The 21,555-nt window shown below is 32.9% G+C and overlaps 4 protein-coding genes across 4 annotated transcripts; 3 read left to right on the top strand and 1 right to left on the bottom strand.

Annotated features, from left to right (window-relative positions):
• Nucleotides 1-2,157: 2,157 nt before the first annotated feature.
• Nucleotides 2,158-4,145, bottom strand: LOC130623838 (olfactory receptor 51B5-like). Its single transcript, XM_057439365.1, has one exon. It carries the CDS (start codon nucleotides 3,863-3,865, stop codon nucleotides 2,876-2,878), a length of 990 nt encoding a protein of 329 aa, XP_057295348.1. The 5' UTR covers nucleotides 3,866-4,145; the 3' UTR covers nucleotides 2,158-2,875.
• Nucleotides 4,146-6,260: 2,115 nt separating this feature from the next.
• On the top strand, nucleotides 6,261-8,245 carry LOC130623837 (uncharacterized). The gene is made up of 4 exons (XM_057439364.1): nucleotides 6,261-6,581; nucleotides 6,872-7,106; nucleotides 7,360-7,500; nucleotides 7,870-8,245. Exons 1-4 carry the CDS (start codon nucleotides 6,324-6,326, stop codon nucleotides 8,133-8,135), a joined length of 900 nt encoding a protein of 299 aa, XP_057295347.1. The 5' UTR covers nucleotides 6,261-6,323; the 3' UTR covers nucleotides 8,136-8,245.
• A 153-nt stretch (nucleotides 8,246-8,398) lies between these two features.
• On the top strand, nucleotides 8,399-16,246 carry LOC130623836 (carboxypeptidase O-like). Its single transcript, XM_057439363.1, has 8 exons — nucleotides 8,399-9,024; nucleotides 11,465-11,661; nucleotides 12,466-12,573; nucleotides 12,981-13,085; nucleotides 14,301-14,544; nucleotides 14,927-15,132; nucleotides 15,374-15,458; nucleotides 15,843-16,246. Exons 2-8 carry the CDS (start codon nucleotides 11,473-11,475, stop codon nucleotides 16,055-16,057), a joined length of 1,152 nt encoding a protein of 383 aa, XP_057295346.1. The 5' UTR covers nucleotides 8,399-9,024; nucleotides 11,465-11,472; the 3' UTR covers nucleotides 16,058-16,246.
• A 1,066-nt stretch (nucleotides 16,247-17,312) lies between these two features.
• LOC130623379 (uncharacterized) lies at nucleotides 17,313-21,471 on the top strand. Its single transcript, XM_057438854.1, has 2 exons — nucleotides 17,313-18,874; nucleotides 19,439-21,471. Exons 1-2 carry the CDS (start codon nucleotides 18,622-18,624, stop codon nucleotides 19,681-19,683), a joined length of 498 nt encoding a protein of 165 aa, XP_057294837.1. The 5' UTR covers nucleotides 17,313-18,621; the 3' UTR covers nucleotides 19,684-21,471.
• The last annotated feature ends 84 nt before the right edge of the window (nucleotides 21,472-21,555 follow it).

The raw sequence follows: 21,555 nt of genomic DNA, 5'->3' as shown, positions 1-21,555 counted from the left end.
ATGTGGTCGGGGAGAGAAAGAAATGGCTGTTTATAAAAAAGAAGTGACTGTTCTTTTAAAACAAAATGATTACTTAACCCTGTTAACACCGCTTTTTTATTTAGTGTAGCACCAGATAGAATAGAAGGTATTAATACATTCACACAATGACACATCTCAAAAATTGGCCATTTTTGTAATTTTACAATAAATTTTGAATCCCCCAATCATTACTGATGGTACGACCTTTTCATCCTCGGTAGACTGACTGACTGAACATCGAAACGTTGATCCTATGTTATAATACGCTTGTGTAAGTGAGTTCAAGGCACAAGATCCTTGGTCACTTTCTTATGGCTCATGCATTGTCTCCGCAAGTGTAGAATTTACTAAATTGAAAAAACGGCAAAATGGGGGTTTAACTTCTATTCATGTAAAAGCCGCATACAGATGTAATGGCTGAAAATAATACCCTCCCCCGGTTTAGCATGCCTCTTGCCGTATCTCACGGAAACAAGTTTTTTATCAACTAAATAGGAAAAACCGAAGCGAAGCAGACTGTCTCTTTCTTATATCTTTTTTTCATTTTCTTAAAATTAATTCTGAAAAACTTATTTTAAACAAAGCATGTCAATGTTTACTCATCATGAGGTTATCTTAACGTTTGTTTGTTCCTCTTTATCCTCCATTTTTGTGTTCTGGAAACGAGGTTGCTACTTTCTATCGTATCCAAATATAATTTAAATTCAAAAGTAGACAAAAAAGTGTTGTTGCCGAGTATAAAAAATTGGTGTTAGAAAAATTTTTTTCAAGAAGAAAAACGTGCGATGATATAAGATATACAAAATATGATATACAAAAAGAAAACAGATTGAAAATGTATCAGACAGCTGCATACATTTTAATCCGTTTTCTATCTGAACAAGCGTAATTTTATAATCGAAGTGAACACTGATTGGACTTTTATCTAGAGACAGCTAGGTAGAGCTACCTGCTTGGAAAGCCCAAGCAAAGCAGGTGTGTTGTTTAGATTATCTGGTAGAGAGATGAATTTAGGTGTGCAGCAATTTTGAGCTCAACTTTTTTTTAAACATTTGGTTGTGTTTTGAGTCTGAAGATGTATCTTTACTCACCATTTTTATAACAAAATTCTTTGAAAAATGGGTCACAAGTTAAGAATATCCTAAGAATATGTCAAAGCTTGATTATTTGTTCGAAGTTAAACATTTGTATGGTCTACAAGTTTTGATCAGAAATTTAATTTCTTTTTCCATATCAAGTAAACTGAACGTCTTTGTTCGTCCGAAGCAACAATGGAGCCTTACATGTAGCAGAATTTTTCATCAGCTTTAACAAATTTTAGCAAGCTTTATTTTAAGGAATTATATATTATAAAGCTATAGTCAGTCAAGAATATATTAAGAATAATGAGGATAATATTTGTTAAAAAGTGAAAAAAATATTAAGGCTGAAAAGCAAAATTCTATTCTTATATTAAAAGCGTGTATCTTCTAGAGAAGAATTCATATGAATTGTAAAAAGTTAATTTTCCCTTGTTATTGTTTTTAACACTATAGGATGGAGTCATTCAGTGTGGTTGTCGTTATTATATAAATACAACAAAATGTAAAAAACTTTTATAGAAATAAAGGTGGCTGAGGTAAGAAAACGACAATGTAATGATGCCATTGAGATCAACAAGGACGCCAATGGCTAGATCGATATATCTTTCAAGTCTTGTCTGGATTATATCTCTAAAACCCATGTTGATCCTTAGCAACTACCTTAGTAACGATACACACATTTGATAAGTAACCAATAATTAATGCAATATCTTACAACATTCATACATGCTTGTCAGAACTTTTCAAATTTTGGACAAAGCACTACCCTGTAAATTTTTAGCGCTCAATTACACGACGAACAAAAGTTATGCCCCGTGAAAAAGACGCTGCGGACATTTTGATATTCCTTCTTTTAATTTTAATAATTGTTGTTGAAATTACATGTTTTTCAGTCTTGTCTTTATCACTGCGCTTTAATAACCTTAACTTTAAATGTGAAAACTAAAGTTAGAGTTGTGTAACGGAGGTGATTATCATACAATTTAACCTGAATGAAGATTTGCATCTGTCTGAAGGAAAAGGAAGAAAAGGTTAAAATAAAAAAAGCTGTAGATAGAGAAGAGCTTGAAGTCAAAAACAAGAAGTGTCAATTTATAGCTTTTAGCTATAAATTGAAAATGAAACAAAAAATTTAGAATCGTCTACTACACAACAGATATATTGAACAAAAAAAAAAAAAAAAAAAAAAACTTGAATATTCAAAAAAGGTTCTTGTTGTAGAAACAAATTACCAAGTTCAAAACTTTTCTTGACTTTTAGAAGGTCCAGTACCACTTGTTTTATAAGCAGATTTCCCATGCAATGTGTATTTGGAAAAGCATAAATGTCACAACTTAATAACGAAGATAACATCTTGTGTGACGAGATCGTATTTGACTGGGATTGTAGAATGAACTAGTTTTGCGTATTCTATTTCTTCTAATAATTCCTGGATGATTTTTTGTCGTAATTTTTTTCTACTTTATATATATAATAGAGTGGATACTTTGTTTGTCTTTTTAGTGTCTTCTAGATGGGTGGTCAGAAGGAGTCCTTTATAAAAACAGATTCTTACACATTCCCAACACACTACAGACTTCTCTTTCCTTTTGTTCTGCTTTATGATAAGTAAAATAGGGCAAAATTAGTTATAACATCGTATGTTAAAAAAAAAAATTCTGACGAAACCAATAACATCTAAGCCATTTATTTGATACATTAAGTTGTAACAGGAGATACCCATCAGCTTTATTTCGTTTATGCATCAAAAATCCTTTCGTCACAAAAGACATTTAAACCAGATCGGATTTCGTCAACAGATGTCTAATCTTTTTTCGGATGGTGGATGACCTGTAACAGTAGATAAGAGGGTTTAACAGTGACTTCAAACACATGAAACTGTAGGATAAAATATACCCAATTCTTAACCAATCATCGTCTTGATATTTTGATGGAATGAATTGAATCAACAAGAAGACATTGTATGGTGTATAGCATATGCAAATGGATAAAACAATTAACATTGTCAAGTAGCTGATTCGTATGTGAGCTTGCATTGTTTTTTTAGAAGAGGCTATCTCCTGGTTCGCTTTTGCTATTCCTGACGGCAACTCGCTGCCTACGGATGTTCTCCTTCCGTTGACAGGTCTTGCGATGTCTTTCACAATTCGTTGGACTTTAACTTGAACGCAAATGTAAAACAATGACAATGTCGGTATGAAGATCAGAAAAGCAATTTGGATCAGATGCTTGTTGGATGTTAGAAAGTTTAAACCGTTAAGTAATAAAACTAAGAATGTTATAACAGCTATGTATGGCGTATACACTGTTTGTGAAATACTTATTCTTCTGCAGTAGAAGTATGGCTTGAATATTGCAACATATCTATCAAAAGCCATAAGGCAAACCAACAGAAAGGATAAGAAAGAAAACACGTGTGATGTATATACAGTGCTGATATATAAAGTACAATCAATGTGATGTGACAACACCAGGAACCATACAGCAACAGTTGATGTCATTGAGATAAGAGCTGATAGCACATCGCATGCTGCTGTAACTCCTATTAACGTGTTTGCTGGCGTATGTAAAGATTGTGTTGACCAAAGAATGTAAATGATTATTCCATTTAAGAATATGATCGGTGGAATGATAGAACTTAAGAAGCTAATAGCTAGGTAGACAAAGTTGATGTATGGGTCGTACAAAGGTATATACTCAACAGTTGACCAACAGTTTATCTGGTATACCAATTTGTGTGTACTGTTCGTCTTGTAATTCATTGTTTAGAGACTTTCTTTTTCTTTTTACTACTAATACTACTACTACAACTATTTTTCTCTTTTGAAATAAATTATTCAATTCACAAAGTAAACACCTACTTAGACTTTCCTTTTAATTTTTGTTTGCTTTCAAACATTTTAAAACACACTTTTTCCAATTTGAAATTACGCTTTTTAGTTTGAACAAATGAATCTGAGATTGTATAAATATGTAATTCTGTATTCGATCGTCAACACGAATTTTGGATTGGACAATGTTTTATGTTGTAGCTAAGCTTGCTGAGTTGCGAAAAAGAAATTTTATATTATTACAAACATAAAAAAACATAGAAACGGAACATGAAACAAAATCCCTTTATTTGTGGAAAGTTCAATATTTGCGCAGCTTATAAGCAAGCAAAACCTTTTTTATGTGAAAATCACGACTGTACATGCATTACTTCTGACATCTTGATTAAGAATCAGAATAAAGATTAAGTCATAAGCGGAAACATAATAAAAATTAAAAAGGTTTTTTAAGCTCTCGAAATGCATGTTTTTTCTGTACAAGAATTTTTAAAAAGCAACGGTAATTTGAATAAAGGCTAATGTTTCTTTGTATATACTTGGGAAGATTTAGTTCACATGTTGGTTTCGTACGTCAAAACAAATTTTAGAGTTGAATAAACTTATGTTACTTACGTAACCTAGAATGGAGTCGGAAACTATTCCTATTCAAAGCCTTTTTTTCTTCCTTGTATTTATAATCTGTTTACTTCACGCTGGTCTGTGTTTTATCAATTCCTTTTTTTCTTTAAGGATGTTATGTCGGCTGCAAAATGGTGCTCCCTTTTCTTGTTTAAATCTGATTTCGAAACATTCGTAAGAAACTTAATGCAATAATTACATGAGACAAAATTAATGACCTTTTTCACATTGCTTTCAAAATAATAAGGAATAATTCTTTATTTTTTCGTTTGTTTATCGTGAAATTTTTTTCTTGTTTTTCCCCTCTTTTGGAGATTCACTCAACCTGGATGTTGATAGTGCACCTAATCATATACGAAATATAAGCTTAAATATTCCTATAAATTGGTTTTGTATAAGGTTGTTAGTGCGAAAAACGTTTTTTGGCTAAATGTTGAAAACAAGCAAATGTTGATTCACCTTTCGTTTGATTTAACGCGCATGTAGTATGTTTAACTTTTTAGAAATTTTCGAAAATAATTCTTCTCTTACTTGCTCTGTTCTATGTTTCGTCCTATTTAATAAAAGGGAGGAGGGGGGATAAATAATTTATTCGTTATTCCAATACACAACTTCTCAGTTACAACGAGAGAGAAAAAATTGGCCGCTGGAGATTTGTTATGGTTAATTACATACGAAACAGAAAAATGTTAAACGAAAAAAATTTTTTTTCAGGACAGTAAAATACTTCTGTTCAGGTAGTGTTTTTAATTCGCGTTGAAGATCTATGGACACGCCCACTTCTTCCTGTAGGAAATGAACATAACAGATCACAGCAGTCAAATAAAATAAATAAAAATCAAAACATTTGCTGAAAAATGATGGCACTATTTTTAAAAAGGAGAATAAACACTGTGCCGTTTTGATCTTGTGGCTTCAAAATATGTGTATAAATTTAAGTTATAGCCATTTTTACCTACAAGAAGACGTGGAGATGTACAAAAAAAGTTATTAAGCGTTTTTTCACAAGTTCTTTTTTTTATTAACTAGTTTCAATAGGTTATAGGTAAAAATAATCCATCGGTACATATGTTCAATCAGCCAACATATTAGCAACATTTTTACCAACAGTCCATTTCCTTTTTTTTTAATTTTAAAAAAGTTACTAATAAGTACTACTTTTAATTCGAGCAGTTTTATATAACAGTTTCATCTAAAGATGGTAACATGGAAATATTTTGCGAACTAAAAAGGAAGAAGCGAAATTCGGCAAAAAGATGTAGCCGACAAAAAAGGTTGAATGGTAAATAAATTTGGGTCAATAAAACCGTTAGTCGCCATGCTAGTCTTTTTATGTATTTATCTTCTTGTTTTGTTGATTACTAAGAAACATAGTCGCAACAAATAAATTTTTATTCATAAATGAAGAGAAGTTATTTTGGAGTAATTTTGTAGGTGCATTGTCAGCACTTTTTATTGTTTTTTTTATTTTCATATTATTGTTATTTTGCAATAGACCATTCTGTGAGAAAGCTATCACGTTATAAAAGTCTTTGGTGGACATTTTACACTAATTGTCTTTTATTTCTGTGATTTCACGCATCAAGCAACTTGATCAAAATAATTAACCGCAAAATTATACATTTACCCAAGGGGTAATAAATACTAATTGATGCTCCTCTGAGAATTACTGTTAAAAGACGTTATAAAATTTATTTAGCACAATCAAAACTGAGCTGTGTAAAAAAAAACACGTAACGCAAAGTTCTCCAGTTCATTGTCTGCAGAAGGAATGGGTGCCACGTCAACAAAACAGCAATCATTTGATGCAATAGATGGTGTTGAGGACACAAACAAGAACACGGAGCTGTTGCTTCATAAAGGCGACAAGAAATGTAATGGAAAAATAGAGAAGAAGGAAAACGTGAAGTCAGAAGAGACAGACTCAGACGAAGAAGTGGAAATCAGCGAACTTCACGACATTAGCGAATACTGCAAACCTCTTCTACAATATTGTTTCTGTGGTCAAACTAATATGGAATCAGACCAGGTACGTCTGGAGATTGTAGGTCCTCAGCGATGAAAAAACCGCGTCAAGAAAAACACGCAACGTGGTAAATCGTGTAAGAAAAAACGTATCTGTTATGTATACTGCTCTGTAGAGCGCCATACTAATAAGGTTTGGGAAACCATTATTGAAATGGTACCATAAAAGTGTAAACAAATGAATGTATTTCCACATTTGAATTTAAAAACCAACAAAGTCGACCTAAAATCATTTAGTATTGACTTTTAATTGTACTACAGGGTTTATTTATTACATTTTTTTAATTTCTTTAGACGGACAGAGCAGATTGTAAAGAAGTTTTAAATTTGGGACTCTACTTAAGTCTTGCTGACAAACTCTTGCGCTCTCAACAACCAAAAGACTTCACAGCGAATGAGGAAGAGTTCAAACAATTATTGAGATTGATAGCTGTAAAGAGAAAGAAAGAAGATGAAACATCAGAAAGTTGCTTCAAAAGATTGGTTAAGCAGAGTAAAAGATTTGAGAGAGTTTATCGTGAACGAGGAGGTAGGTGGAGGGACATACAAGAAAACGATGAACTTCGTAATGATAAATTACGTCATTTTATCTCTCATTTAACCCACCCGCTCTGTATTTGTGTATTTTGTACCTCCTTTTCCAACTTGTAAAAAACGATTGTATTTTTAATCAACTTATCACCGGTAGCAGCCTCGTAACAAAAGTACCAGGCCTGAGTGGTAGTGTAATTAATGAGATAAATCGGCTTCTCACAATTAATTTTCGTCATGCTTTGTTTTAGTTTTGTCTGAAGAATGTGAGCACGAGAAGTATTGGGGTACACGACAACAACTACTCGCTGGTAAAGTGATTGCAGATTGGATTGATATTGAGAAAGGTCTACTTGATCCAATATTTGGAGTGTTGATGAATCCAACTGCAGGTACAGTCGTTGATAAGAGACAGAACTACTTGATTAATTTGTCTTTGCATAGGCACGAAATCCAGATTGTGTTCATAACGTACTAATCAGGCATTTGAACTTTCCTCCTTTCCATAGAACAAAGTACTTTTTTTGCCAAGTCGAAGCTTTCGACTTTTTTTTAAGTCGGCGATACTAAGCTGAACTTTTAAAACGCTAAAAATAAGACGAGTTTGATGTCGAAAGTTCGTACCAGCATTTTACCAAAATTATAGTTGAAACCATACAACAAATTATACTCAGAAAATTGTCAACATACTTTTTAATTACACTTCTTATACAAATTTATGCTGTCTTTAGGATGCTGAATTCTTATATTTCTTTTCTTAGGAAGAGTTGGTCCTGGTGATACTGGCTGGTTTCATCGTCTGCTTTATGACGAAACCGGTTATATGGCTTACCATTCCGCTGTGCACGATGGTTTTGGATACCTGGAAACCTTTCATAAAATTGGTCCTGGATATGACTACTTAGGTGCTCATTGGCTGTCGAAAACTAACTCTATGGCAGGGCAAATTTCAGGAATTTCATTTTGGAAAAATATTATTGAAGAGGTAGAGAAGAAAAATGAAGTGATACGTCGCCTTAAAATATAAAAATACTTAAAGAAAAATATTGTTTAAAGCGTGAATGGTGTAAGCTGTAAATATGTCATTTGACTACATATAATAAATTGTAAAAATAAATGCACAAGAAATTAAAATTATTCGTTAGTTCATTTTTCCCTTCCAGCGAATAATAAAATACCGATGCCTGATAGAGATTTTTAATTCCTAGGTAAAGTTATTTGAATATATTTTGTAGTCAGGAATATTTTGTCCGAAAGAAGTTGTAACGAGTTTGTTTTGGCAGCACGCATTACCTTCAATAGAAAATTTCTGTTATTTAAACAAACTCATAATTACTTTACGCTTGAAAAAGAAAAAACTTGAGGTAAATTATTATCTCTATTTTGTCTGTTTTTCAGCAAAAACCGAAATGTTCTAAATATTCTACATATAAAAAATGCAATCCATCATTGTTTTTGCCGCGGGGGACAAATCCGCGAATTTTTTGCACAGGCTAGTAAGAGCCGTATTCTGTGTGCAAGAAAAAAGTCTTGCTAACACGAAATGCAATAGAATGGACCGGCTACCCCGTGGATTTTTTCACGGGTAGCCGACTAGACTCTATATTGATAATAGACGCGTTCTATCTGTTGTCTGAAACCCTGTGCTGCCGGCACACGAATATTGTGGGATTTAAAGGATATGCGGTGGGTCTATATTAATAATGCCTACATTTTTTCTGTCCAGCCAAGAAAGAGTCGTGTTAACCACGCACGATATCTTGCTATAACAAATGCGATATATTTTACCGCTATGTTGTGATCGCTTGCAAAGTAAACCAATCACGAGACTTGATTTTTATGTAAAACCATTGCAAGTGAAGGAACATGATAAGAAAGACAATTTTGATTTTAAAAGTGGTCGTGATCAGCGTCAGGTTTGTAGGTCTCTATTTAAACCCTTTTTGTCTTTAGTTTTGCAATATTTGCCTTAATATGTTTTCACATGTTAAGGCAAATATATACGTCATAGTTTTTAGTCATGCGAAAACTAAAACCACCAATTTTAGGATTTTGGCTACAAAAAAAGTTTTTGAGGAAGCACTCTAATATTATCCTAACCAACATTTCTTATTTTTGTGTGATCTTCAACAATCTGATTTTTACTTAGCTCCAACTGGGAGTGTGCTTTTGTTACCTACCTCTAGATACAAAGTGAGAGAAGTCAAATACAGTTGACTGCAACAAATAATATTTATTATACTAATTGAAGTTACGTTGCCACACCTTTTACTGTAATATAAATTTTGACAAATGTTTAATGTTTATTAAAAATTTATACGATTAATTTTGTTATGACAGGTTGTGGGATGTGTTTTTTTAAACTATCCATTTCCAAATTTCAGCGAAACTTAATTCGCAAAATTAAAAAATGCTGAATGATTTTTAGGCTGGACACGGTGAGGACAGACTTTCCTGTTTTCTTTATTTCAACCGAATTCCGATAACGTGTCTCTGAAAACAGTATTTCATCTAATAGGGTGTGCTGATATTAGCGCTCTATATGTATGCGCGCCATAGCTGACCTGTAATAAGTGCTCGATTTGCAATTTTCAAACTTCGCAGTACTTCTGGTAACAAACAATAAATAACTACACCAGAAACGCCATAACGCTGGGCTCAGCATGTTTTAAGCCAGGTCTTTTAACAATTTTAAGCACACGGTTGATTAACGCACAGAGCAAATCAGTGTTCGCTCAATCTCCATTTGTGGAAATTTTGACGGGCGATTGAAAAACAAAACAAAAACAAACCATGAGTGAATTTAACGATGGTTGAACAAATTCTATTTCAACTCTTTTGTATTTGTGGAAAAGAGAAAGAAAAGTGACGAGAAAGAAAGTTTTACACGCGAGAGAAAGCAGTAAACAAGGAGTTACCGCATAAAAAAATCGTACTTGTAGAATAGATACATTTTATTTTAATTTGCTTATAATACCCAATGACGTAATTGTTCGCCGGCAATCGAAGAAAAGTAGAGTAGGTTTCTACTTTTTCAACAATCACGGCGCCCAAAGAATGTCTCGCAATATTGGCATTTGCGCATGCTCAGAACTATCCGCTACAGCTCAGGCGCACAAAATTGCTAGATGGAGATCCGGCTTCACCCGCGCACAACGTGGCGTTCAACGCTTGGTTACTAGTAACTCGTTTCGCGTTTCGACGCGTTTCGACACCAGGTATTTCGAATAGCTTTAGTAGAACCAGCTTTTAGATCTTGTATGTTTGTTCTTTTATGTGAATTTTTAAGGATAGGAATGAATGGATTTAGATTTTTTTATTTGATTAGAGAAAAATCTAGTATGTATTTGTTTAGAACGAAATATAATAAAACAGAAAAAATGTGTTGCTATCTATCTAAACATTTTTTTTGTCGTAAGCTAGCTAACATAGGAAAGAAATTTTGGAACACTTAGGTTTCTTTTTACAAGCTCAATGAGATTTTTCAACCAAAATAAATATTTTTTTTCTCTTAATGAGCACAATAATTTCTTACTTTTATTAGGACAAACATTTTTTAGGTCACGGGAGATAATCTGTAAGTAGATTTAAATTCGCGCAGTGTTTTCGCGGCGACTTAAATTCGCCAAATTTAAATTGTAGCACCTAAATTAGATGTATGCGTGCGGACTTAAATTCGCGCACCTTGTGTGCAAAGCAATTAATTGAAAAAAAGGCATTATAAGACAGAAAGAGAAGAACTTTGTCACTTTTTTCTTCTACTTTCTCATAAAATAACACAAAGACGATCTCGCTTTTTGAGCGCTTTAATAAATTGGTTATTCCTATCCAATTTAATGACAATAGACTTCTGGTGGCTTCTATGAATGTTGGAAAACGTGGTTATGTCACGTCACGTCATTTATTTTATTATTATTTTTTTAAATCTTGATACTTAATGCTTCGTAAGAAATTCATATTTGTCATGTTCACAACTAACAGTATATAGCCTATTTTCTTCAATATAAGACCTACAACTAAATCACATTAAATTTTATAACTCTGCAGTTTTGAATTCAGGGAAGATTTTTTTGCAGACATTAAAAATACAAAAAACTGAAACTTTCCTTGTTCTTCTCAACAAACAAAAACCGTCAGCAAAACCGATATTGTATACAGAACATACAGAACATAAATGTAACATTATTTATTTTCTCGATATATTTCAAACAAAAACGTCTTTAGTAACGCTTTTCAAACTTGACATTAAGCAACAAACCAAACTGTCAAAAGTTAATTTTCTCACAGCCGCGTTTTCACGAACGCACTCAGTCGTGAAGCCATTATATTCTGCACGGTTTTAGCTCTTTATTTTAGTTTTTCTAATGAACATGCTGCATGGAATCACGAAAACATCTTCACTAGCGCGCAAATATTGGTGCTTTATAATATCCGCATTCATAACTTATTTTCCGGGTTTTCTTGAAAGTTGCAATATCTCTGAAACGTATTATCCTCAAGATACAACATTACATGGAAGTTACAATTATTCGCAGTTTCAACCCTATGAAAAGGTAGGTGATAAATTTCAAGCAGAACCTCTTTTAATTTGGATACGTTTTTATTTTTAAGAAAATAAGAGGAAATATCGTGCTAGAAATATTATGCACGTTTAGCATAAAATAGATAAAATGATTAGTAGGTTATAAGAAAGTAATGGGAAGTTTTAACATCTTCGGGGATTCCATCTTAACGGTTGGCTCTTCTCTCTCTCTGACGGTAACAAGTTACGTTACTCGCTAGAGATACGTATAGCATTGCTTGCCTGCTACAGAAGCCGGTTCACATTCAATAGATTGCTCTAAATGAGCTGACAACACTACATTTAAAGTGCGCTGAAGTGGAGACTCGAACCTGCAACATTATATTACAAGTCGACAGCGCTACCACTACACCATCTCTAAAGCAATAATAAAAAATGTAAAACTATTAAAATCTATGCAGGTGGCAGTGATCACACACTCATTGATCATAGAATTAATTTTCAGCGTAATAAATTCCATATTCGTAATCTTCAAGTGATTTACAATGCTAAATCCCATTGTTATAAATTTTATTCCTGGTACTGCTTGTTAGGATTTAATCCCAGGACATAAATTAGTCTTATATTGCAAAAAAGGTTTCAGGTTACTCTATAAAACATGCAAATTTATTTGTAAATTTTAATTAAAAAAACTGGGAAAGAGAGGAGACGCTAGTAGGAATATGATAAAGCCAACTCAATGGAAATTTTAAATATCACATATAGGATCAACCTATTCCTCGTCCGTAGTAAGGTTGCTGATTCATACATTTTGTTTTGTAACCTTTTATTTCAGATTGTGAGAGAATTACATAGACTCGCGAATCAAGATGACAGTTTTCTAAACAGAACATTGTTCAGCATTGGTCAAACATTTGAAGGAAGAGATCTATGGGCGTTTAAAGTAAGTAACCCTACCTATTTGAAAGGAAAAAGAAACACCTATATTGATTAAAAAGATATACTCCGAGCAAGTCTGTCCTGTGTTAACTGTGATCAACGATACTTGTTTTGGTGGGGGCGTCGTGTTCAATTTTTATAGCTTAAGATAAAAATAAGAAACTGGAGTTGCCAAAATTTGCGAAAACAGGAAATGCAAATTCTCTTTTAACTTTTAAAATCTTTTAGAAAAATATTCAAAACAATCACATCACATTCTGATATCCTGCTTAAGTGAAACCAAGAGTACTTTGAAGTCACGGTCTGTTGCAAATAGAATCGCAGTCCATTTCCAGTTGCAATAAATTTGTTGTAGGCGTCTACAAAATGTTGCTCCATTATAAAAGTGATTGATTCATTTGTTAACTTTAGTTTCACAAGGAAGATGGGGAGAGAAAAAAATCCATCGTAGTGGATTGTGGAGCACACGCAAGAGAATGGCTGGCACCTTCTACATGCATGTACTTAATACAACAGGTTTGGCTTTGTTTAACTTACTTCGTGTACTGACCGAGGAAATTGTCATGGAATAAACATATTACAGACAAATAAATGTATGACTCACGATTTATAATACGCGCAAAGCATTTTCTTGAAAAGCAAGGTTGCAAATAACGCTATTCGGTTTTTGGAGGCCTTAAATTTCTATGATATCCTTATGAGCGAAAAATGTGAATACCTTTCTTCAGGTTTTGTTTAGTACAACTTGAAACTTACAACTTAACTTTATCTCAAAAGGGAAATCATTCTAAAACGTTTTTGAAATTTCGGATTTTTCGGATTTTACGAAATTTTCGAATTTTTGCAAAATTAGGAAATTGGGCAAAAATTAATTTTTTTGCTATTTTTATGAATTTTAACACAACATTTAAAAAATAGTGGATTGTTGTTATGAACTTATTTGGTGCAATAGGAAAATGGCTGGTTTGTTCCTTAGTCAACATTAAGTTGTCAGAAATACACAATTAATATCAACAAATGTATATAATTCTTGCCACCATGCCACTACTGAAAGAATTCTTTATAATGACTTGATACTGCACGAGAACCTACTTGGATATAAATGGAACTTTAAATTAAAACATTTAGACTTTCATTCCATCCGTATGTTACCATTTTGGAAAGGCTATATCTCGAAATCTTATGAATTTTTGACGCTCCATATCGTTTATACAAATACAGTTGCATACATTCTATGGAAGTCCTTTTAGCATTTTTAACCTCAGAGCTTTTTGAGAACAAAGGTTTATCTCAAAGGGCTCTAGGGACGAGAATTATCTTTTAGATTAAATTGGTACACAAAAATGGAGTAAAATTGATGGTAGATAGTTTTACAAATATTAACATATCTTGTCAAGGAAATAATTGTTTTAAAAGTATCTACCAAGAATAAGGAAACATGAAAAAAAAAATAGGAAACAACATACAGACAATATGTCCAGGCTTACATATCCAGGTTGGGTAGTAATTGAGTGCATTTTAGCCATGGAAATCAAATGACCACCACACAAGTGTTATTATCCAGAATGGCATGGAGCAGTAGCTAATTGTCGCTATCTATCCATGATCTATCGGAGTCAAGAATTGCTAAAACAATGGGTTAAAACACGACGAATAACAGACAATGATTCTTGTTTCTTATACGTCCTTACTACATTAACTATTCCATGATATAGTACTCTACCTCTCTAGTTCGCCAAAATCGACGCAGACGACAGCACTAACAACTTGACTGCTGTGCTGCAAACATATGACTGGGTGTTTATACCCTTACTAAACCCTGATGGCTATGTTTACACATGGAATAACAGATCGACCAGACTATGGAGGAAAAATCGTTCATATACCAAGAAACAGTTAAAATTAATGAAAAAAAATAAGAACGATTTATGTATTGGAGTAGATATTAATCGGAATTTTGACAAAGACTGGGGAGGTAACGTAGTTTTGGCAAACTTATTTTATTTCTGGTTTTTTAAGGAACTTTTGACGGAAGGGCTTCCATTCCACAAATTGAAACAAACTTGATCCTGACTGCGCACGATAAAGTTTAGTAAAAGTTTTATATTTTACTTATTAAAAAGATTTCATAGAAATAGTGTAGTCAGTACGCTATGTGAGGTCTGGAACCTTACATTTGATAGTATAGGGATTATAGATAAATATAAAAGCTTAGTAGGCATCATAGTTAATGAAGTAATATAGCGATTGACAGAGTGTAAACCAACCTACTCTTCCTCCACCGAACAGGATTGATAAGGTATGAAGACATATCCATTACATAGTCGAAAACTACATCCTCTTTTGTTTACCTTTAGGTGCCGGTGCACCTGTCAATAATCCTTGTTTCGAAATGTATGCTGGTCATGCACCATTTTCAGAAAAGGAATCAAGAGCGCTGGCTCGTTACTTGAATGCAACAAAGAATGACCTTATCGCGTATGTAAGTTTGCATTGCTTTGGTCAGTCATGGATGACGCCATATGGTTACACGAAGAAAAAGCCTAAAAATTACAAGGAGCTAGTGAGTAACGTTTTTTATTTTCTGTTTTAATTTTTACTAAATGTTGATTCTTCTTCCTTATAACGACTTTTAGGGCAGAATATAAGTTCTTGCACGACAGTAATTTTTTTGTTTACTTCAATATTTTACCGTAAATACATGACAACAAAATTAGTTTTTTTCGAATTATATTTTTTGAGAAGAAGGTATTGTAGGAAAAGGAACTAGAGAGGTTGGTATCTCTTCGTGTTTCTTTTTATAGGTTCGAGTTGCGAAGTTAGCAACAGAAGCTATGAAGGCGTTATCAGGAGTATTATACAGCGTCGGTACATCTTACAAAGAATTGTGTAAGTTTGTTGGTTTTATTTATTTGTCGTTTTGTTTTGTTCGTTTTTTCTTTGTCAATCATCTTCTCTTAACAAACCTAAAACGTGTGACACATTCTTAGTGATAATGTTTCTGCATGATCATGATCACTTACATTTTTACCAACAAACAGGAAAATTTATATATTTTAATACCGCTTTTCCAAATATGATGAAAAATAATTTTCGCAAAATTTTGTGGCAACAGTTCTGAATTTGGCAATGTAAGTAGGTCATTTTTAATACCATTTCACAGGCCTGAATAGTGGTGTCCCTTAAGACAATAACAAGGCCTAATTAATAGATTGCATGTTACTTTGAACTGATTGAGGAAAGAAAAGCTAGTGGAGGAATGTATTTTTTTAGATCCAAACTCTGGTAGCAGCACTGATTGGGCGTACAGCAAGCTTAAGATTCCGTATTCATACACTATAGAAATGATTCCTAATGATGGAGAAAAGACTGCATTTATGCTCTCTCCATCGTGCATGATAAAAAATACGAGAGATATTTTAGAAGGAATTAGAACAATGGCAAACTCTCTTGTCCAATGGGACGAAAAGAATGGCGTTGATTCATGAGGAACAAAAAGTCTTATTTATCCGTTGGCAATGTTTTGATTAGCTTTTAAATAAGCAGAATGTCTTGTGGCTTTTGTTATTTGTTGCAGTAAACGTAGTTAACGTCATTAAAATAAATACCTGGAACAATTTCTTGTGGATTAAATATCCCTTTTGTTAATTATAAACCCTCGATGGAAAGTCGATGAAAAAAAGAACTGATTTTAACTATTCGTATTTATTTCATTAAGAAAATTTCTTAGACCTTCTTTAATCACACCTTAACGAACTAATACCTTTAAAATTTCAACAATCGTATATTGGGATCCTAGTGCGAAATTCTTTAATTAAGGCATTTTGGGGGATCTGAATAAACTAGCATCTGTTCATCTTTGTGGACGTTTAAGTTAAGGTGTCGGGGGATATTTCCACGCACACATGGGACTGATTTCATAATGTGCCTGAGAAGTTACATGCGTAGCGACTACTAAAAGCATCGAACAGAAGTCTACAACTTTAAGTGATAACTATGACAGGGAGAGTGCTATTAGACGGAGGCGTGCGAGAAGAAAAGAAAAACAACCCAGTAAATAGAAAATGTTCCAGAAGCAGTATAAAAACGAATGTCCTTTTGAGTTGATATTGCTTCTTTAACTGCAACAGCTTTCTATTTTCCCTGAGAAAATCTATATTTAAGTTCTTCAAGTCATGATTTTGTGTCTGTCCCTCATAAAATTACCAAGCATGACTTCCATTGGTGAAAATATGTCTTGCAATAATTTTTGGAAGAATAGTAACACGTGGACCAAGATGGAACATTTGAAAAAATGCAATCACGGTTCCTGCAATGGTTCAGACACAAATTAAGTGTATTAATTATTTGCCTGTTTTTTTACAAAATTAACAAAAAAAAACCAACAGAAATACTGATTATACTGAATAAGTGTCTAAACCATTACAACATCATTCACCTCTTTTGCCCCTGTCTTACTGAACTGAACTGAACAATTTTTAGTGCCTGAAAATGTTTTGGAACCATGCGTATGAAATGCAACTTGTTACGTTACGTTACTCCTGAAAAAATCCCTTGTCTCAAAGTACAATCTGCTCAAAATATGTGGAGACAAGGAACCAACTTTCAACCATGTCCCCAGGGTCTTGTGGCCCCTGAGCCGTTATTACGGAGCATATGACAATGACAAACGTTTTTTTTTCTCAAGGGTTCTACAAAAATAAAAATTTGGTGAGCACGTCACACGGTATTGGATTTTTGCAGAAGCTTGACTTGACGGTAAAAAGTTGGATTTTCTATACCACACGTTGCATTTCTGCCAGCCTGAAATTGTCAACGTGTTTGATGTCTGGTGTTTAGTTTTTTTTTCTGTTTTTTTTAATTAGTATAGCTAGCTAACACAGGCTAGGTACCTAACTAGCTAGCTAATTTCGAAGCTTGACAAAGTGCGTATTAATAGTACGTAGCGCTATTCATACGTAGAAAAAAGGAAAAAGAATCCTAACCCTAACCCTAACCCTAAAGCACTTTACGTACGAATAGCGGATGAACATATTACGTACGCAAAAATGGGCAAAAGTGCGTACGAATATACACTACGTTCTATATTAAAGGCATTTTGAACTAGCTAACTTGTCAATTCTTCCAGTCAGCTAATGTCACAATATTTTTTAACTAATTAGCTACACAGAGGTCCATATCTTCCTGCAATCACCTCGCGTCATAATGAGTAAGTGCTTAATTTTTCATAGAATCAAATTTAGCTCTGACATGTTGTAGCTAGCTATAATTTTTATGAAAATTTTTGCTAGTTTAGCTTTAGTTCAGTTTAAATACAGAAATGTAGCTATATATAGCTTGTTTAATCAAAACGTCTTTTGTGAAAGCTTGACGGTGAAGCACCCCTTTTTTGTCAACCTAAAGCTGTACAGAATGGCATTCTGACCAGGAGAATGTTGAGAGTGGAAGAAGACTTGGGATTTTTTGGCAGAACACATGCAATTTTTCCTCATAGCAATCTGAATTTTCGCTTTAGAAGTATATAACCTAGTTTCCCACCTGGAAGAAGATGTCATTTAATTTTCTAGTCTTTAGGCCATATTCCTATAGCTAGTCACTTTTGTTTGCCACTTTTTCAGTCACTTTTGGATGCCATGTTAGTTTTTAAAGCCATAAATTACATTGCTCCTGATTACATGCACCCAAAATTCTTTTTAGCAAAGAACTGTCACAATCCCCAAACAGGAGGAGCTTCTAAAAACAGGTTCATAGATTTTGTTATGATATATAAATAGTTAAATCTTAGACTGCATTAGCTAATTCTAAGATTTATCTTTTGTGTTCTTTTTCAGTTTATTGACCCCCAATGAAAACAATCCACCAACTATAGGTTTTTGTGATTTATATTTGTATTATTTATTATTTTACTACTTTCACTCAAGAAAATATTGATTTTACATATTTTGCGAGTTTGCTAATCAATGATCAGTAGAATCTACAGTTCTAAAATAGATATTGTATATAATATAAAATTATATTTTTTTGTGTGTAAAGAATTTCGTATATATACCAAATGATGCTGCCATACGTTAAAAATTATTTTGGTGCTAAGTTGTCTGAAGATGATTATCAAAATATTCCACATCCTTATGTTGAAATGTACACCCATGTAACTCTAAAGACAGTTCAACTGGGAACAACGTTTAGCACAGTTTTGTTTGGACCCTTAATAGCTCTAGCTCGAAAAGATACAAGGAACATGGCAGGTCTAGTTCAAAGAGTGAATCGTGCTTCAAAAATTGGGATTGGTATTGGTCTTGTTGTAGGTACATAATATACATACAGTATTATATATTTTTATAGTTATTTTTTTTTTCAATTGTCTGAAGACTATTTGAGGTTTGATCCTACACAATAAGGAATAGCTAAAATTTCATTACTAAAAGGAAAAAAAGTCTGTAATGCTTTTTCTAACACCCACATCTATGGATAGTCATTTGCAACATCAAAACATTTTTTTTGATTTGCATCACCTACTTCACTATGCCACTTAAGTAATGGAAGCTCTCAACTATCACAACAAGTCAATGTTGTACATCATTAAAGCTGGCAGAAATACTTTGTTACAAACTCAATGTCTGCATTTTTTATGTACCTAATCTTCAAGTAAGTCTATATAGAAGTGTAACAAAAATACGAATTATGTCATGGTGCACACACCTGAGCTAAATTATAAGCATGTGAAGGCAATGGCGATTCCTAGGCCTGATTCTTAACCTTTTAAGAATTGGCTAATTTAACATTGTTCATCAACACAAACTTTTGGTATTATATATGTTATATTTTTTTCTATTTATGGTAGTGTTTTTGCTTGTCCAAATTTTACATAGGACCTGTAATGACTTATAAGACATTTCGGGATCAAAGTTATGATGCTGTATGGGATCGAGCGTATAGGATGCGCAAAAATCAAAATCAAATTCGATGTGATCGTGGTTACATTGCAGGGGCTGCTACAGGACTTACGGTTTCTTTATTGAGGAACACCAACCCAATGTTTGGCAGCTTAGTTGGAATGTCTGCAGGGTTAATTAGTATGGGTCTTTATAATAACCAGAAACAAGAAAAGGCATAAGTATATAGCAGTTTTATACGGTATTGATTACTTGCATTGTTTGTTTATTTTGTTTTTTGCTTGATGTTAAAAAACACTTCTAATGATCATTAAAATGAGCTAGTTCTGTAGTTTTAGCAAGTTTTGCAAATCTTTCTTTTACACAAGTTACACACTTGTCCTGCATAAATTCCTAATAAATGTCTGTATATTTTGGCCAGTATTGGCACTGTTTTTTACCATGATCTTTCCCCGTTTTTTAATTTCTAGGAGATTATTCCTTATATATATACAGTACAGTCTGAATGTAATCTACCGCGGCCGCGAAACTCGCATGAATAGTTACACAGAACAATAACATTGCGATAGCTTTTGTTTTTTAAGAAAATAATTGCCTCGCTGATAAACAATGACCCCATGTGATCGATTGTTTAGTCACAATAGGTTGCAAGATCAATTTTAGCAATCTATTTTGCGCAAACTCTTTTAAAAATTTTAATTGCAGTAATTAAGCGTTATTTTAGATCGCATTTTAAAAGTTTAAAAACCAAAAGCGGTGATAGTAATGTTTTTTTAAAGCGACAATAGAAATGTTTTTTAGATCGCATTTTAAAATTTTAAAAACGAAAAGCGGCGATAGATATTGTTTTATTAGATCGCATTTTAAAAGTTTAAAATCGAAAAGCGGCGATAGAATTGTTTTTTAGATCGCATTTTAAAAGTTTAAAAACAAATAAATAGCAGCAATAAAAATGTTTTTTAGATCACATTTTAAAAGTTTTAAATCAAAAAGCAGCATTTAATAGTTGTGAACAATGCTTCTCGTATGTTTCTTAGATTAAACGCGCTGGAATTTTAAGTAATTAAATCAACAATACATTCTCGCGCAATGTATTATAAAACTTTGCGAAAGATTTTTATTATTTAATTACTTTACGCTAATACTTAAGGGAATAGCTTATCAATACATTTACACAATGCATCTTGCTATTAGAAGAAATATAATTGCTCCAATATTTCTTCGCGAGCGCATTGTTTTTTAACACGCAAATATAAACCCGCAAAACGCTCAAGGGATTTAATTATAACAAAAGACAAACGACTGTTGTCCTCCACGCAAAGGTGTGATATTAGCGTGTGCGTGGTAGATTACATTCAGACTGTACTGTAACCCATTTTGTTTTAGTTTTGGGACCATTTGGGTAATAGCAGGATTTTATGACAAGTTATAACTTTTCTTTTACATAGTCTACATAACTCATTTTAATGATCATCCTAATGTTTTAATTCTTTATATGAGGATTTTTGAAGACTATAAGTAATTGATTTGAGACCACTAACCAAAATAGACCTCTGATCCAACAAAGTTTAACAGTCTTTATAGTCTACTTCATCTTTTGATTTACAGCACAACAATAGTTTACAGTAAAGTGTTTTTAGTATAAATTTGTGATTCACAAAATTGATTTCTTGACTGACAGGGACTGACAAGAATTTTTTGTTACCTTCCAAAAGAAGAAATTATACTTTGTCTTCTGGCTCCTATAGTTTGATTTTTAATTTTTGTATCCCATGAATTGGAAATTTAGTACTTTCATTTCAAATGTTTATTAATTATACATTGTTTCTTATTATGTTTATAAACAAGTTAAATGTTGGGCCATTCATGTGTTATAGAGCTGCATATATACCGCATGAATTTTTTTTAGTACAATATTCACCAATTTTTTGTTATTGTTATTGATATTTAAAAGAGCAATTTATGTAGTTTGTTTGTTTATTGGAAGATGGTGTATATATTTTTTTCTCCATGTTTATGTCGTCAATTCCAAAGAATGTTGCCAACAATTTTTACTGTGGATTTGCAGTTGTATATCAATTGCAAAAGTTGTT

The sequence above is a fragment of the Hydractinia symbiolongicarpus genome, chromosome 13, assembly GCF_029227915.1.
Source record: "Hydractinia symbiolongicarpus strain clone_291-10 chromosome 13, HSymV2.1, whole genome shotgun sequence".
NCBI lineage: Eukaryota > Metazoa > Cnidaria > Hydrozoa > Anthoathecata > Hydractiniidae > Hydractinia > Hydractinia symbiolongicarpus.
This window is presented reverse-complemented; position numbering and strand designations above follow the sequence as displayed.

Bases quoted from the DNA above. Each gene is read 5' to 3' on its own strand.
- LOC130623838 (XM_057439365.1), bottom strand. From the start codon at position 3,865: ATGAATTACAAGACGAACAGTACACACAAATTGGTATACCAGATAAAC.
- LOC130623837 (XM_057439364.1), top strand. From the start codon at position 6,324: ATGGGTGCCACGTCAACAAAACAGCAATCATTTGATGCAATAGATGGT. The intron at 7,107-7,359 runs GTAGGTGGAGGG...GCTTTGTTTTAG, and splicing joins AGTTTATCGTGAACGAGGAG to TTTTGTCTGAAGAATGTGAG. The intron at 7,501-7,869 runs GTACAGTCGTTG...TTCTTTTCTTAG, and splicing joins GTTGATGAATCCAACTGCAG to GAAGAGTTGGTCCTGGTGAT.
- LOC130623836 (XM_057439363.1), top strand. From the start codon at position 11,473: ATGAACATGCTGCATGGAATCACGAAAACATCTTCACTAGCGCGCAAA. The intron at 12,574-12,980 runs GTAAGTAACCCT...TGTTAACTTTAG, and splicing joins GAGATCTATGGGCGTTTAAA to TTTCACAAGGAAGATGGGGA. The intron at 13,086-14,300 runs GTTTGGCTTTGT...CTACCTCTCTAG, and splicing joins GCATGTACTTAATACAACAG to TTCGCCAAAATCGACGCAGA.
- LOC130623379 (XM_057438854.1), top strand. From the start codon at position 18,622: ATGATGCTGCCATACGTTAAAAATTATTTTGGTGCTAAGTTGTCTGAA. The intron at 18,875-19,438 runs GTACATAATATA...AATTTTACATAG, and splicing joins TGGTATTGGTCTTGTTGTAG to GACCTGTAATGACTTATAAG.